Raw genomic sequence first — 18,826 nt, forward strand, 5'->3', positions numbered from 1 at the left:
ATCCCCACCCAAACCCAAGTAACGAAGGTGGAGGCATTCCTTTTCATTTAACCTTCGTAGATACTGTTGTGCAGCCAGGGTCTTTTGGGTGGCTGCTCTAGGGCAGGCCTGGACAATCTCCGGCCCTACCGGCTGTTAGGAATTGTGGGAATTGAAGTCCAAAACACCTGGAGGGACAAAGTTTGCCCATGCCTGGTGTTGCAGATGCACCACCTAGTCTTGGAGGAAAAGCAAACATATAAAAAAGATGACAATAATGATGTGTTTTTTTTAAACCTCAAATACATCCCTTTTCTCCCTTTAGGTCCGACAGTCCTTGAGGTCTTCAACACTCTTCTGCGCCAGTTGCGCCTGAGCATCGACTATGCCTTGACGGGAAGCTACGACTGCGTCATGGTCACGGGAGCCCCCAAAATCATCAAGGAGCACGAGGAGCGCATGTTCCAGGAGGCCGTCATCAAGACCACCGGTAACATGGGGCTTTCCTGGGACTCCTTCCTGCCTGACCTTCTTTCCGATCATTAATGGTGTTATGGGTGGAACGGAGGAATTAGAACCCAGAACAATAGCCATGCTATCCTCTTATCAGTCTGTCCCAGTCTTTTTCCAGGCATGCAAATACAGTCAGCCCTCCATGTTTGCTGGGGTTTGGGGTGCGCAAAAAATTGGAAAACCCATGACTAAAAACCTGCCATTTTATAGAACAAGGGACCATTTGTCTATTAAATTTTAAGAGTTTTTAACTATTTATTTTAATACCATTAATATTTAATTCTGTTTTAGTGTTTGGAGTTTTTGAAACATGCATTGCATCAGTTTTATTGCATCTCCTTTTTGGAGAGATAAAGCCAGGTAAATAACAACAACACCACCACTATGTAACAAAATCTGATTTTTTTTTTCTGTTCCTGGTTTGAAAGTGTTATTTTCCATTTACAGTAGAGTCTCACTTATCCAACATTCACTTATTCAACATTCTGGATTATCCAACGCAGTCTGCCTTTTAGTAGTCAATGTTTTTGTAGTCAATGTTTTCAATACATTGTGATGTTTTGGTGCTAAATTCATAAATACAGTAATTACTACATAGCATTACTGAGTATCGAACTACTTTTTCTGTCAAGTTAGTTGTAAAACATGATGTTTTGGTGCTTAATTTGTAAAATCATAACCTAATCTGATGTTTAATAGGCTTTTCCTTAATCTCTTATTATTATCCAACATATTCTCTTATCTAACATTCTGTCGGCCCGTTTATGTTGGATAAGTGAGACTCTACTGTAATTGTGTAGCACTTACTTTGAAAGTAGTTGTTTTACTCCAGAAACTGTGTTTTTTTTGGCTGCCACAAAATAGATTGAATTGGTTGAGACTTGATGATGAGATATTCATTGAAAAGCAAAACGTGCTGCAGGATGTCCAGCAAAGTTTTTGCAGTTTAATAAACTGTTCCCCCCACATTTTTATGATAGAACCAATTAGGAAATGACATTTATAAACCAAGAACAAATATTGTGTTCTCTCTGGTCATCCAGTGCAATGCTTACGTTCAACTATTAGTGAAAGTTGACCATAGAATTGCACTGGAGATTCCTAAAGATAATATTTTTTTTATCAAATTTGCTAATTTTATTCCACCAGAAGTTGACTATAGAGTTCATTGGAGGACCTTGGCCTTCATACAGGCAGCATGTTAATCAAATCCACAAATAATCAAATCTGCAAAAGTCAATTCTGCAAATGGAGAGGGCTGGCTGTAAATATTTTCATCAGGTTCTATATTCTTCTATAGTTTTCATAGAGTTTTGTTTTCTTTAATTCATATACTTTTGGGCAAATAGATATATTTCTTGAAACCCCTTTAATATAGTTTTTTTCTGTAGGATTTACAACCCTACAATCTTCTCCTTCAGTTTAATAATAATAATAATAATAATAATAATAATAATAATAATAATATTTCTTACCTGCCTCTCCTCATGACTCGTGATAGGTTACAACACAGCTAAAAACACATAATCATCTAAAAATATTATATTCCTAATAAAACATAATTTCTACAAAATACATATTAAAATACACAGAACACAAACTAAATCATAACACACAAGTTTAAAATTCGTGATGAAAACTGCCTAGGTATATTGGATTTATAAATAACTTTTTCTCTCCTAAATGGGACTTACAATTATGTAGAATAAATGCAATTGATGATGATGATGATGTTGATAATAGTAATAATAATAACTTTATTTATAGACTGCCCTCTCTCTCTGAGGGGACACAGAGCGATTACATACAAAAAAGCAAACATTCAATGCTGTAGTGAACAAAAAGCGCCCAGATCAAACAATACCAAATGGCATCAATAAACTTATATCAACCTAAGAAAATAGAAATAAAGAAAAAATGCTAATATTTGGATAAAACATAATTACACAAAATGCAATATAATTAAATAGAATAAATGCATTTAAACAATATGCATAAAAGTTGAAACACATGTTTTAAAGCCTGCTAAGATGCCACTCAGCACATCAAAAATCCCCCCTTTTTTGAGCTTTTGACCCATTCGTATTACCCAAACTATCCTTATTCTGGGTTGTGTGTGATTTTTCAGGGCTATATGGCCATGTTCCAGAAGCATTCTCTCCTGACGTTTTGCCCACATCTATGGCAGGTATCCTCAGAGGTTGAGGAGACCCCACAACTTCTGAGGATGCCTGCCATAGATGTGGGCGAAGTGTCAGGAGAGAATGCTTCTGGAACATGGCCATATAGCCCGGAAAACTCACAACAACCCGGTGATTCCGGCCTTCGACAACATATGCTTATTCTAGTGGAAACACTATGTTTCTGCAGTTTAATAAACCTTTTCCATGTGTTTATGATAGAGCCAATTAGGAATTGACATTTATAACCCAGGAACAAAAATCGTGTTGCATAATGTTATCTTATCTCTTTTCTCAATAGAGTGAATGTTAGATGCAGGGAAAGCAAATGGCTATTTCTTAAGGATTTTTTCCCCCAAACTATAAGTGGCCAGCAGAGGTCAGCATTATTGTAGGAAAAAATCAGAGTGTTTGGCAGAAGGCAAGAAATAGAAGGGAAAAAGAGAAGAGACAATACAGTAGTAGAAGCCAAAGAGAAATGCTTGCTTTTGGACAGAACCTGCGACATTTTGGCAGAAGTTGATTATACATAGAGCTTCGTTGTTTTCTATTTATGACTGGCCACCTTGAGTCCCTATATCTGAATTCAAAATGGGCTAAAATGGCTATTATTAATACAGTAGAGTCTCACTTATCCAAGCTAAATGGGCCGGCAAAAGCTTGGATAAGCGAATATCTTGGATAATAAGGAGGGATTAAGGAAAAGCCTATTAAACATCAAATTAGGTTATAATTTTATAAATTAAGCACCAAAACATCATGTTATACAACAAATTTGACAGAAAAAGTAGTTCAATATGCAGTAATGTTATGTTGTAATTGTCGCAGCTATCAAACTGGGGTTCCAAACATTCAACCCCTTCTGCGGAAGCTGCACCCTTCGTCCAAGGAGAAAACCCCAAAACAAACTATCTTTTAGTAAAGAAAGATTTATATGAAAATATATACAAACATAATAGTCCTTGGCTTTTATCAGCAGCTTTCAACTGGCGAAACAAAATGTGATCTTCTAGCTTTCTTCAGCTTCACTCCAACAGCAGCACCATCACCTTCACAATCACATTCACATTCACTAACTCAAGATTTACTCAGTCTCTATTAATAGCACTCAGTCTTTAGCAGGTGTCTTGATTGCTGCTGGTCAAACATGGATAGGACATGATTCTTACAAACACATATCCATTTTCACATAAGAAATGACCTAAATAATATAAAACTCTGACAGTAATTACTGTATTTATGAATTTAGCACTAAAATATCATGATATATTGAAAACATTGACTACAAAAATGGCTTGGATTATCCAGAAGGTTGGATAAGCGAGGCTTGGATAAATAAGACTCTACTGTAATACTAATAGAAGCCACAGTGCCATCAAGTGTCTTGTTTCATCCGTTCCTGGATGAAACTAAAGATAACAACAACAATACAAGTCACAGCATCCCCAAATGTGTTCTTTTTATCAGTACCTGGACTCAGGACTGCTTCATCATCATCATCATCATCATCATCATCATCATCATCATTGCCATCATCATCGAAGCCATAGCACCCCAAATTATATTATTTCATTTGTACCTACTGGGATCTGCACGCATCATCCGAAAATACATCACACAGTCCTAGACACTTGGGAAGTGTTCGACTTGTGATTTTGTGATACGAAATCCAGCATATCTATCTCGTTTGCTGTGTCATAATAAAATAATCATAATAATACATCACACAGTCCTAGACACTTAGGAAGTGTTCGACTTGTGATTTTGTGATACGAAATCCAGCATATCTATCTCTTTTGCTGTGTCATAATAAAATAATCATAATAATACATCACACAGTCCTAGACACTTGGGAAGTGTTCGACTTGTGATTTTGTGCTACGAAATCCAGCATATCTATCTCGTTTGCTGTGTCATAATAAAATAATCATAATAATACATCACACAGTCCTAGACACTTAGGAAGTGTTCGACTTGTGATTTTGTGATACGAAATCCAGCATATCTATCTTGTTTGCCGTGTCATACAATGTTGTTGTGCTAATAATAATAATAATAATAATAATATAGATCTCATTTGCTGTGTCATACTATATATTTGTGTCAATAATAATAATAATAATAATAATAATAATAATAATAATAATAATAATAATAATAGACATGGCACACCAAAATGTATTATTTCAGCTGTACCTGGATTCAGGGCTGCATAAAACTAGAGTAAAGTAATAATTGTAGTAGTAGTAGTGATGAAGACTGACACCGCCCTGAGTTGGAAATAATAAATAAATAAATAAATAATCACACAGTGATAATATAATGATGATGATAGAAGTTATGGCACACCAAAATGTATTATTTCATCTGTACCTGGCCTTAGGACTGCATAAAACCAATGTAAAGTAATAGTTGTAGTAGTAGTAGTAGTAGTAGTAGTAGTGATAAAGATTAATAATGATAATATGATAATATAATGATGATAATGATAACGATAATAATAATATAATAGAAACCACAATATCCCAAATCTCTCCTTTCATCCTTCTTGCATTCAGGAGTGCATAAAAATAAAGTTGTTAACAACAACAACAACAACAACAACAACAATAATATAAGCCATGGCACACCAAAATATATTATTTCATCTGTACCAGGAATGCATAAAACCAACTTAAAATAATAATAGTAGTGATGAAGATTGATAATAATAACAATAATAATAGTAAGATGATAATGATGATGATGATAGAAGCCACTGCACCAAAATCTCTTGTTTCATTCTTCCTGTATTCAGTAGTGCACAAAAATAAAGTTGTTAACAACAACAACAACAACAACAACAATATAGACCAAGGCACACCAAAATGTACTATTTCATCTGTACCAGGACTGCATAAAACCAAAGTAAAATAATAGTTGTAGAAGTGATGAATATTGATAATAATAATAATAATAACTTTATTTTTATACCCCGCCTCTATCTCCCCAAAGGGGACTCAGGGCGGCTTACATGGGGCCAAGTCCGAATAAAAACACAACAATATAAAACACAATATAAAACGCAATATAAAACACAACAATAGACAAAAGACATGCACAATTATAAAAATTTAAACATTAGCCAATAAAAACAAATGACAAGAACTAATAAAAACATGGATTAAAACGGAGAAGTTGTAAAAGTAGACTGGGTAAGGTGCACCATATAAATATTGTAAACATGAGGTGACTGATAAAGTGCTGCAAATTCTTGAAAGTGCAAATTGGGATGGGAATAGACCCATCCTGTGCAAACCGGTACAAGAATGGTCACAGATACAGGATTGTTATGTGGATGAGCAATCTTTATCCAAAGGCCTGAGTGAAGAGCCAGGTTTTCAAGCTCTTAATAATAATAATAATAATAATAATAATAATAATAATAATAATAATATGATGATGATGATGATGATGATGATGATGATATAATGAGGGGCCGGGCTGTGGCGCAGGCTGTTGAGCAGCCTGCTGCAATAAATCACTCATGAGTTCGAGGCCAGCCCGTGGCGGGGTGAGCACCCGTCAATTAAAAATAAAAAATAGCCCCTGCTCGTTGCTGACCTAGCAACCCGAAAGATAGTTGCATCTATCAAGTAGGAAATAAGGTACCATTTATAAAAAAGTGGGGAGGCAAGTTTAACTAATTTACGACGTTGGAATGAGGAAGTGCGGTCAGAGTGGATGATGAAGCAGCTGCTCCCCCCTGTTGCCAGAATCGAACATCCCCTCAGGAGAAGGTTAAATTGCCTCTGTGTCTGTCTGTCTCTGTCTCAGTTCGATGTGTTTATGGGCATTGAATGTTTGCCCTATGTGTGTATAATGTGATCCGCCCTGAGTCCCCTTCGGGGTGAGAAAGAAGGGCGGAATATAAATACTGTAAATAAAATAAATAAATGATAATGATAATAATAATAATAGAAGCCACCCCAAATCTCTCCTTTTATCCTTCCTGCTAAAAATAATGGTAATACTTGGGGGTCTGGGTGGGATGCCCGCCCTGTCCGTCTCCTGCTTGGAAAGAGCCCCCCCCCTTTGCCTCCCCCTCTGACCGGGCGCTGGCTCATTCTCGCATGCTCTCTCTTGTGCCGCTGTCTGTCTGTCTGTCTCTCCCCAGGTTCCTTTGCCAGCACCTTGCCTACCTATCAGCGCTCGGAGGTCATGCTCTTTATCATGAGCAAGGTCCCTCTCCCGTCGCTGCATCACCCGCTAGACCTGGGGGGCAAAGCTGGGTGAGGATCGATCGGTTCCTTTCCTTTCCTTTCCTTTCCTCTCCTCTCCTCTCCTCTCCTCTCCTCTCCTCTCCTCTCCTCTCCTCTCCTCTCCTCTCCTCTCCTCTCCTTCCTTCCTTCCTTCCTTCCTTCCTTCCTTCCTTCCTTCCTTCCACCCGTTTCTTTCTTACTTACCAGACTCCTCTTTACATTCTGCCTTGTCTCTCTAATGATTTCCCCTTCCCTCCCTTAATCTCAACAAAAGAGGAGCTTATGTTTTCTTTTGTCGCTTCGAAGGGTTGCATCCTTTTTTTGGTCATTTCATAGAGTTGCATCCGCATGACACAGACATATTGTCAGAGCGATTTGCTAGGCACACACGCAGCAGAAGTCGCTGACGAGGAAGCACTGGATAAATAACGACGCTGGAGTCTTCAGCTCTCTATCAAAAGTTTACTCACGAACAGAATTCCACAAGACTATACACAGCTCTCACGCAGGCACACACGGGAAAGGACAGAGAAGAAAAAGATAGGAAGCAGAGGGCAATTTATCACAGCCTCTGCTGTCTGATGCAATCCAAGTTTAACCCTTTACACACTGGGCATAGTAAACAGCACACAGTGTATGATGCTATCTCCAGCACACATTGCATGACCATGACTCAATTACATTTAAACAACTCTATATACAATCATTCCCACTTTAACGTATATTTATACCACTTTGATCCCGTTTGGGGTGCATCTCCGTTGCAGAATGTGAAAGTAGTCTGACACTGCTTTAACTGGGTTGCTATGTGTTTTCCGGGCTGTATGGCCATGTTCCAGAAGCATTCTCTCCTTACGTTTTACCCACATCTGTGGCAGGCATCCTCAGAAGTTGTGAGGTATACCATAGAAGTGATAATACTTCTGGAACATGGCCATACAGCCCGGAAAACACACAACAACCCTATGAAGCCTTCGACAACACACTGCTTTAACTGCTTTGGGATCCTGGGAGTTGTAGTGTGACGCACGCTACACAGAGAAGGCTATAAAGGTGTTGCAAAACTACAACTCTCCGGACTCCGTAGCATTGAGCCACAGATTTTATGAGGTTTGGCATCATTTTAACAGCCATGGCTCAATGTTATGGAATCATGGGAGTTGTAGTTTGACAAGGGCAAAAAAAAAATAGCAACCAAAGAAATAAATACTTAGGGTACATCTATGCAGTAGAAATAATGCAGTTTGGATCCACTTTAACCACCATGGCTTAATGCTATGGAATCATGGGAGTTGTAGTTTGACAAGGGCAGAAAAAAATTAGTATTTGGATGAAACAATCAACCAAGGAAATAAATACTTAGGGTGCATCTACACAGTAGAAGTAATGCAGTTTGGATCAACTTTTACAGCCATGGCTCAATGCTATGGAATCATGGGAGTTGTAGTTTGACAAGGGCAGAAAAAAAATTAATATTTGGATGAAACAATCAACCATGGAAATAAATACTTAGGGTGCATCTACACAATAGAAGTAATGCAGTTTGGATCTACTTTTACAGCCATGGCTCAATGCTATGGAATCATGGGAGTTGTAGTTTGACAAGGGCAGAAAAAATTAATATTTGGATGAAACAATCAACCAAGGAAATAAATACTTAGGGTGCATCTACACAGTAGAAGTAATGCAGTTTGGATCCACTTTAACCGCCATGGGTCAATGCTATGGAATCATGGGAGTTGTAGTTTGACAAGGGCAGAAAAAATTAATATTTGGACGAAACAATCAACCAAGGAAATAAATACTTAGGGCGCATCTACACAGTAGAAGTAATGCAGTTTGGATCCACTTTAACCGCCATGGGTCAATGCTATGGAATCATGGGAGTTGTAATTTGACAAGGGCAGAAAAAAATTAATATTTGGATGAAACAAGCAACTAAGAAAATAAATACTTAGGGTGCATCTACACAATAGAAGTAATGCAGTTTGGATCTACTTTTACAGCCATGGCTCAATGCTATGGAGTCATGGGAGTTGTAGTTTGACAAAATCATTAGCCTTCTCTGCCAAAGAGTGCTATGTCTCATGAAGCTATAACTCCATAGGCAGTTGAAATGATGTCAAATTGCATTAATTCTACAGTTTGGAGGAATCCTTTGAATGTATCCACAGTGTGAAATAGTTTGTAATTCCACGAAGGACTTAGAAATCACTGCGGAGCTCCGAGAGATTTGCTACCAATCCCAAGACCCACCCTAAACTTTATTTCCTGGGATCCTTTAGGAGGGAGGCATGCCAGCTAAAGGGTTGTGAAGCACCAATTGTTGTGCTGCGTATACAAACCGGACTCGGCAGCCTCCAGCCATCTCGATGTTGGAGGACTACAACTCCCATGGTGCCGATAAACTATTGTGCATACAATTGCAATCAGGATATCTGTGCAAAAATTATACAGTATGGAAACTTAAGTAAATGGATGTTGTTGGGTCCCATCTCCCAAGATATTGCAACAAAGGGTTCCCCCCAGGCAGGAAACAGCCAGGCTTTGGAGCTGCAAGGCCATTCAGTGCTAATCATGCTGGCCAATTGCAACATTCACACTTGCCTCAAGCAGACAAGAATTTTTTTTTCTCCCACCCTCGGCATTATTCCACAGGTATATATATAAATCCCACTTGCCTAGTTTCTAACAGACCTCCCAACCTCTGAGGATGCCTGCCTGTCATAGATGTGGGCGAAACGTCAGGAGAGAATGCTTCTGGAACATGGCCAGACAGCCTGGGAAACTCACAGCAACCTATCCCAAACACATCATTTTGAATAAGAGAGACTAACTTTGTAGTAGTACAGTAGAGTCTCACTTATCCAAGCTAAACGGGCCGGCAGAAGCTTGGATAAGCAAATACCTTCGATAATAAGGAGGGATTAAGGAAAAGCCTATTAACCTCAAATTAGGTTATGATTTTACAAATTAAGCACCAAAACTTCATGTTAGACAACAAATTTGACAGAAAAAGTAGTTCAATACGCAGTAATGTTATGTTGTAATTACTGTATTTACGAATTTAGCACCAAAATATCACAATATATTGAAAACATTGACTACAAAAATGGCGTGGATTATCCAGAGGCTTGGATAAGCGAGGCTTGGATTAGTGAGACTCTACTGTATTGATGAATTATAATCCTCCAATCATGGAAAACACTGCACCATCTTGCGAAATCCTTTATTCTACTGAAGTCATTGCTTTTTAATATGTGCAAGTCTTAGGTTGCATCTGCAGGTGCATCTGCATTGTAGAATGAATGCAGTTTGGTGCCACTTCAACTACTAAGGCTCAATGCAATGAAACCTTGGGGTTTTTAGTTTGGTGAGACCCCATCAAGGCTAAAAACCTTGGAGAACTAAAACTCCCGGGTGTTGGGCAGTGTGGGGTTGAACTCCAACACCAGGATCCCACAGCATTCAGCCAGGACAGTGTCAAGTGGTGTCAAGCTGCATTCCTTCTGCAGTGCAAAATGCATCCTATAAGAGGTTCAGTAGGTTTTTTGCCTCCCACTAATTGAACGCTGCAGCTCTTCTTTGACTTGGATGCTTGGCTTTTAACATTCCCTCCCTTTTTGTTTCCACAGAGAGGACAGGAATCGGTTGACGCAGGTCATGCTCCTGAAATCGCTTCTCCAGGTACCCAGCAATTATCCCGGGATGTATAATACACTGTGGAATGAATGTAGTTTGGCACCGCTTTACCTCCCATGGCTCCTTGCTGTGGAATATTTGGAGACTCAAGACATTGCGAAACTACAGCTCCCAGGGCGCCATAGCATTGAATGTAATGAGCTATAGAAAACCACAATAATGGTTCAAAACATAAGTAGTACACAATATGTATATTAGAGCATCATATACATATTACATTCACAGAATCAATGCTCGCACCACAAAATCCACAGCAGCATATTGATACTGCAAACATAATACAGTAGAGTCTCACTTATCCAAGCTAAACGGGCCGCTTGGATAAGCGAATATCTTGGATTAGAAGGACTGACCAAGGAGAAGCCTATTAAACATCAAATTAGGTTATGATTTTACAAATTAAGCACCAAAACATCATGTTATATACAACAAATTTGACAGAAAAAGTAGTTCAATAAGCAGTAATGTTATGTTGTAATTACTGTATTTACGAATTTAGCACCAAAATATCACGATATATTGGAAACATTGACTACAAAAATGGCTTGGATTATCCAGAGGCTTGGATAAGCGAGGCTTGGATAAGTGAGACTCTACTGTACCTGAAGCAGAGCCATCAATAAAGAAATTATAAAACATTTGCCGCTTACCAGAAGAAGGGTTAACGAAACTGGGATAAAACCCGGGAACCAGTTGTAAACGGCATAAACGGATATATTACCACCTACTCCAGTCAATAACCAGCTACTCAGGATCTACATCAGCATTGATCCTGTCTCCTTGGCTTTACTATTGATTCTAAACCCGTGGAGTCCTGAGGAATCCTTCCAGAACTCCAGAGACTCGGAATCGGTTTGCCTTTAAGCCAATCAAATCCTTTTAGGATTGCAGAGACTTATATCATCTTGTTTGCTTTATATTACTGAGTTTAATACTTTTGGGTTATTTACCATAGGACTGAGCATTGATTCTTTGAATGTAATATGTATATGATGCTCTAATATACATATTGTGTGCTACTTATGTTTTGAACCATTATTGTGTTTTGTATAGCTCATTACATTATTTAGAATAGACATCTGTGTTTATCCAATAGTAACCCCATAGCACTGAGCCAGGGCAGAACGTGGTGCCAAACTGCATTCATTCTACAGTGCAGATGCATCCTCAATTATGTCTGGTCCCAACCTTTTGGATAAGGGGTCTCAAGCTGTATTTCCCCATCACTTGCTGTTCTGTAATGCAGCCGCATTCTGCTCTGCTTGCAGGTTTCCACCGGCTTCCAGTGTTCCAACATGCTGACTGCCCTTCCCAGCTCTTTCTTGGACCGGCTCCTTTCGGCAGCCTTGATGGAGGACCCCGAAATCCGCCTCTTCGTCCTCCAGATCCTCATCAGCTTCATTGACCGGCATGGGAACAGGCCCAAGTTCCAGACCATCAGGTGAGGCAGCACACCTGATCAGGATGGGAAGGGAACACCAAAGGACATCTAGTCCAAATCCCCCCCCCCATGGTGAGCCAGCACAATTCAAATGTAGTGACACAGTGCTTCGAATCATAAGAGTTTTAGAATTAGAAGATGCCCTAAAGGCTATCTAGTCTAACCTCCTACCATGCAGGAAGGCACCATCCAAGCCTTCCTGACAGATGGCCATCCGGCCTATATTTAAAGGCCTCCAGAGGAGAGAGCAAGACAGGTGTAATGAAGTATGAATTTTGGTTTACAGATGTTATGTTTAATTGTGTGTTTATGTTTTAAAAGGGTAAGTATTACAGTTATTGCATCTCAGCACTCAGAGGCTGGTTGCCATGGAGAAGTAGGCAGAGCCAACTGTCATTTTGTTGAAGAAGTGCAGAGTTTAAAAAAGAGAGTCAGTCTGTGCTCTGATGAGGCACAGGGAAGATTGATTCTAGGTTGATGGGATCAAGGAGACTCAATTGTTCATTTTGAGTCGGTTTTAAATAAGTTTGGTGACTTATTTAATGTATTCTGTGTCCTGGAAAGGCACAGAGAATCTGTGATAGTATATCACGGGGGTGACTGTAGTTTTAAGTCACTGGATAGTCCAAGTTTCAGACTTTGGGAAACAATCCCAGCTGGACTCACAGAGATCCATTGAAGTAACAGTTAGAAAGGAACAGAGGAATAGGTTTTAACTACTTTAAGTAAAAGAAGTGATACTTTAGAGAGTTTGATTCATCTCATTCTAGTATTGTAACTGTTAACAAGAATATCTCTAAGTGAAACATCTTTTGTAACCACCAAGCTTGTGCCTCAATAAACTTGTTATTGTTCTTTCAACATCCAAGCCTCTGTCGCATATATTCTAAACCAAGTTACGCTACCCTTTAAAGTAAAAGTAAACATCTCCCTGAGTCTTTGGTGGTCGCGCATTCTAAATTGTTGGCAGTCGATATTAGTTCTTTCCAAATTGGGGCAGTGGGTGGGATAAAAAGATTTCCCCCTGCCTGAAAGAACCTCACTCGTTCATAGTTCTTTACAACAGGCAATTCAAATGTGCTTAGAATCATCGATCCCAATTAGCTCAGATTCTAGTACATTTGGAAGGTGCCTCCAAATGCCATCCAGTCCAACCCTCTCCTGTCATACAAGGAGACACAATTCAAGCCCTCCCGGCAGATGGATATCCAGCCTCTGTCTAAAGATTTCCAGAAAAGCAGAAAGAAAGTTTGGTAATTCAAATGTAGTGCTAATGTAATTAGTCACAATTAGAAGAGATCCTAAAAGGCCATTCAGGCCAACCTCATTGTGCCAAGCAGGAAGACACAATCCAAGATCTCCTGGCAGATGGCCATCCAGCCTCTGCTTTACATTCTCCAGAGATGGAGACTCCCGGGCAGCATATTCCACTGTCAACAAGGCATAGTAATGTAGTCTGTCCTCATGGGTTGCATGGGGATAAAAGGAGCATCATCCCTGTAGAGGGAATGAAGTTTGACATGACTTTGAGTGCCATGGCCCCGTACTATGGAACCCTGGAAGTTGTAGTTTGGCAAGGCTGCAGCAATCTTTAGCAAAGAAGGCTAAGGACCCTGTCAAACTACAACTCCTGGCATTCCATAACATTGAGCTCTGGCACTGACAGGGCTGTCAAATTGCATTCATTCTACAATGTAGATACACCCCAAGAAAATATTAATATTTGAAATATTAAGAATACCGTATATACTCGAGTATAAGCCGACCCGAATATAAGCCGAGGCACCCAATTTTACCACAAAAAAAACTGGGAAAACATTGACTCCAGGATAAGCCGAGGGGGGTAAATTTCAGAAATAAAAATAGATACCAATAAAATTACATTAATTGAGGCATCAGTAGGTTAAATGTTTTTGTGTATTTTCATAAAGCTCAAATTTAAGATAAGACTGTCCAACTTTGATCAAATCATGATTCTCATCTTCTTCAATGTAAATGTGCTTATGTATCCTTTTAATAATAATAGAGTAAAATAATACATGTAATAATAATAATAATAAATACAGAAAAATAATACAAGTAATAATAAATAGAGTAAAATAGTAAATGTAATAATAATAAGATCAGAGTAAAATAATAAATGTATTATTAATAATAAAAAATATAGTAAAATAAATGTAATAGTAGCAACAATAATAGAGAAAAATAATAAATGTACCATATATTCTGGAGTATAAGCTGACCCAAATATAAGCCAACCAGGACCCTCACCTGAGTATAAGCTCAGGGGGGCTTTTTCAGTCTTTAAAAAAGGGCTGAAAAACTAGGCTTATACTCGAGTATATACTGTAATTTTTTTCTGTGACTAAAATACAATCTATTTCCATACAGGGAATATCATATCGTATGCGGAAAAATACTGTTTTCTGCATAAAACAACCATATATACATGGATAAGGTTGGAATTAGGAATATTCTTTGCAAATCGTGATTTTAGATCCTACTACAGGGAGAAGAAAATGGCTAAAGTTGCTCATTGCTCACTTTGAAAAGGAAATCGATTTTTTAGAAAACTGTTTTTAATGTAATTATAGATTTTTTTATTGCTTCTGACAACTTCTCCCTTTTCTTCCATAAGTTTTGCACACATTGCTGGCTTTTTCTCGACTCCTTGTTTCCTTTCTTTGCAGCACCATCAGCGATATCTCCATCCTGAAGATCAAAGTGGACAAATGCTCTCGTCAGGACACCGTCTTCATGAAAAAGGTGTGGAGAACGGCAAAGAATTTGATGCTAGAAAGCGTGGGATACAGCTGTGGCATAAAAATGGATTTGGCTTTGATTTGCACCTTATGAAGCTGCCTCAATACCCTAAAAGCACCAAATCCCTTCTGATCTTGGAAGCTAAGCAGGGTCAGCCCTGGTTAGGACTTGGATGGGAGACCACCAACAAATCTCTGGTGCTGTAGATTGTATTTCAGACTTGAAGAAACTGGCCAAATGATCTCTTGAGCCTTCCTTGCCTAAGAAAATCCCATGAAATAAGTTTATGAGATTGCCATAAGTCAACAGGAGATATATATATATATATATATATATATATATATATATATATATATATATAGTGTGTGTGTGTGTGTGTGTGTGTGTATATATATATATATATATATATATATATATATATATATATAGTGAGTGTGTGTGTGTGTGTGTGTGTGTGTGTGTGTGTGTGTGTATATATATATATATATATATATATATATATATAAAGGTACCTGATTCTGTCTGATCTTGGAAGCTAAGCCCTGGTTAGGAATTGTATGGGGACTGCCATGGAATCCCTAGTGCTGTGGGTTATATTATTAGTATTAATATTAATATTATGTTTAGTTATATCTCACTTGCTCTCTCTACAAAAGAGATTTAAAAACGGTCCCTTGAGCTTAAGAAAACTCGATGAAATTGATGGGGACACCATGAGTCAACAGGGGTACCATGTCCCATCCAAACTTGGGTGCTAAGCAGAGTCAGCCCTGGTTAGGACTTGGATGGGAGACCACCAACAAATCAGAGGAAGAAGCTGGCAAAACTATCTCTTGAGTCTAAGAAAACTCGATGAAATTAATGGAGTCACTGTAAGTCAACAGGGATACCAGGTCCAATCCAATTGTGGATGCTAAGCAAGGCCAGCCCTGGTTAGAACTTGGGTGGGAGGCCTCCAATTAATACTTCGTGCTGTAGGTTATATTTCAGAGGAAGAAACTGGCAAAACGGTCTCTCTTGAGCCTAGGAAAACTCAATGAAATCAATGGGGTCGCCATATATCAACAGGGGTACCATGTCCTATCCAATATTGGATGCTAAGCAGGGCCAGCCCTGGTTAGGACTTGGATGGGAGACCGCCAATGAATCCTTGGTGCTGTAGGTTATATTTCAGAGGAAGAAGCTGGCAAAACTATCTATTGAGCCAAAGAAAACTCCATGAAATTAATGGGGCTGCCATACATCAATAGGGGTTCCACATCCCATCCAATCTTGGATGCTAAGCAGGGCCAGCCATGGTTAGGAGTTGGATGGAGGACCACTGCTGATGCTGTCAGCTATATTTTGAAATAAAGAATTGCCAACCCAACCTCTGAGGATCCCATGCCTAAGAAAACTTCTGGAATTAATGGGGTCGCCTTAAGTCAACAGGGGATATATATACACATATTTTCTGATTAGGACTTGGATGGGTGGCTGACTGCAATAGAAATCTTCCTTGCCTAAGAAATCCCTACAAAATCCATGGGTTTCTATAAGACGGGAAGCAACTTGTTCTATTCTTCTTTCAGCCAAGAATGAAATATTAATGTTGTATTTATTCAAATGTAATGCTCATCTTTTTGAACTAAACAACCTTGCTAAAATTAGGGTGTGCATTAGATTTGCATCGTACGATCACCTTATTGCTGAGACAAAGGAAAAGCTGTTTCAGGAGCTCCTCTTTGAGGGACCCCATCTCTCTTTGAATGATCATAGCTCAATGCTGTGCGATCCTGGGATCTGTAGTTTGGTGAGACATCAGCCTTATTTGCCAGCGAAGGCTTGAGGCCTTGTAAAACTACAGCCTTCATGCCTCCATAGCATTGAACCAAGGCAATTAAAGTGGAGCCATTCTGCACCCCAAGGTTTCCTTTTCCATTGCTGGAAGATTTGGGGTTCTAACACGTTTGTTTTTAATGCACACATTTTCTTTTGCCAGAATAAAAAAAAGTACACTTTTTGCTGTTGTGCATTACATTTGGCAGCAAATATTTAGTCTAGTTTCAGGTTTTTGAAAACTGAGGTGCGCATTAGATTTGAGGAAATCGGGTATTTTCCCAGCCTCTACTGAGCAATGGGCATCTCTGATTTTCTTCCCGCTCCTCCCGCAGCACTCCCAGCATCTCTACCGACACATCTATTTGACCTGCAAAGAGGAGAACAACAGCCGGGCGCACTTTGAGGCCATCTATGCCCTGCTGGCTCTCATCAGCATCGAACTGGCCAACGAAGAGGTGGTGGTGGACCTGATCCGGCTGGTCTTGGCCATGCAGGTAAGGCTTTGCGCAAAGGAAACCCTGAGAATGTGTTGTTGAAGGCTTTCATGGCCAGGATCACAGGGTTGTTGGATGTTTTCCGGGCTGTATGGCCATGTTCCAGAAGTATTCTCTCCTGACGTTTTGCCCACATCTATGGCAGGCATCCTCAGAGGATGCCTGCCATAATTGTGGACGAAACATCAGGAGAGAATACTTCTGGAACATGGCCATACAGCCCGGAAAACATACAACAACCCTGAAACCCCGAGAGTTGCTCAGGTCTGTTCTGCTGGGAGCACCTCACATTGCAGTACATGTATGCATCTCTATCTCTATCTGTCTATCTATCTATCTATCTACCTACGAGGGCTATCCAGAAAGTAGATTACGTTTTGAAATTAAAAATGAACAAAGTATAGGAGAAAACATTTACCATATGCAGTTGAAAGCCAGACCCAAATACCACTTCTCAACATAGTCGCCATTCAAATCTAGGCATTTATCATAGCAATGAATGAGCTTGGAAACTCCTTCCCCACAAAACTCTGCTGCCTGCGTCCTCAACAAGCCGGTCACCCTTTTCCGCAGCTGCGCATCGTCGCCAAAACGCTGCGTTCATTTTTAATTCCAAAACGTAATCTACTTTCTGAATAGCCCTCATATATATGTAAAAGTCATAGTATGTGTGTCAGTGTTTATTCTGGCACAAAGCTTAATGGTTACAGTAACTTTCTCTTTAGAGGCACTTTGATTAACAGTTGCAAGGCTAGATTGAGGTGTTTCAAACTTCTTAAAATGTCACTTCTCTCTTTACTGCTCTAAACTGTAGTCACCCTGTGAATTACAATCACAGATTATCTGTTCCTCATCAGGAGACAGACTACTTTAAAATAAGTCACCAAACTTATTTTAAATTGACTCCAAAATAAGCATTTGAGTCTCCCTGATCCCTTCAACTGAGGGTCAGTCTTCACTGTACCTCATCAGGACACAGACTAACTGCTTCTTTTCAAAACTGCACTTCTCCACCAAAACGGCAGTTTGCTCCGCCCACTTCTCCATGGCAACCAACTCATGAGTGCAGAGGAACTGAAATATTGACCCTTTTAAAACGCAATTAAACATGACATCTGTAAACTAAAAAATTCACACTTCGTTACAGGAGGGTGGGAGGGAAGAGAAAAAGAAAAGGAATTAATAAAGAGAAAAGAGAAAGAAAGAAAGACTTATGAGAGAAAGCAAGGAAAGAAGAAAAGGAAGGAAGAAAGAAGAGAGAGGAAGAAGGTATATGAGGAAAAGGGAGGAAGGAAAGAATGAGCTTGCTCAAAGAGGATTGCCAGAGCATTGACATTGTGAATCAGTTCTTCTCAGAGCTGGAGAAGGGAGAAAGCAGGCAGCCAGCAGTCCCAATGACATTGGGGCAACGCAGGGGATATACATACAAAGAGACACTCCAAGCAATCTTGCTGGCCACACGACCAGGAGGTAACAACACGGTTGTCATGACCCAGGCTGCAGAGCACCAATAACCACGCGCAGAGGCCAGAATCTATCTAATATCTTTATTAAGGGAATATATAAAGTCAATAAAAACAAGTGTAGAATATAGTTCAGAAATAGACCTTTCAAGAAAGGTCAAATATAGTCCAGGAAAACAATGTCCAATATATGATATTAAAGCCCAAAGTTATAATCCACTTCACCGAA

The 18,826-nt window shown here is 39.3% G+C and overlaps 1 protein-coding gene across 5 annotated transcripts in view; it reads left to right on the forward strand.

Annotated features, from left to right (window-relative positions):
* efr3b (EFR3 homolog B) overlaps window positions 1-18,826 on the forward strand; it is a 144,220-nt gene that overhangs the window by 105,179 nt on the left and 20,215 nt on the right. For all 5 annotated transcript variants that reach the window (XM_062969259.1, XM_062969258.1, XM_062969260.1 and 2 more), the window contains exons 10-15: window positions 305-469; window positions 6,829-6,943; window positions 10,549-10,600; window positions 11,884-12,056; window positions 14,747-14,822; window positions 16,973-17,134. In XM_062969259.1, the coding sequence (XP_062825329.1) occupies window positions 305-469; window positions 6,829-6,943; window positions 10,549-10,600; window positions 11,884-12,056; window positions 14,747-14,822; window positions 16,973-17,134 (743 nt within the window). The remainder of the gene's footprint in view (window positions 1-304; window positions 470-6,828; window positions 6,944-10,548; window positions 10,601-11,883; window positions 12,057-14,746; window positions 14,823-16,972; window positions 17,135-18,826) is intronic.

This window comes from Anolis carolinensis, chromosome 1 (assembly GCF_035594765.1).
Source record: "Anolis carolinensis isolate JA03-04 chromosome 1, rAnoCar3.1.pri, whole genome shotgun sequence".
NCBI lineage: Eukaryota > Metazoa > Chordata > Lepidosauria > Squamata > Dactyloidae > Anolis > Anolis carolinensis.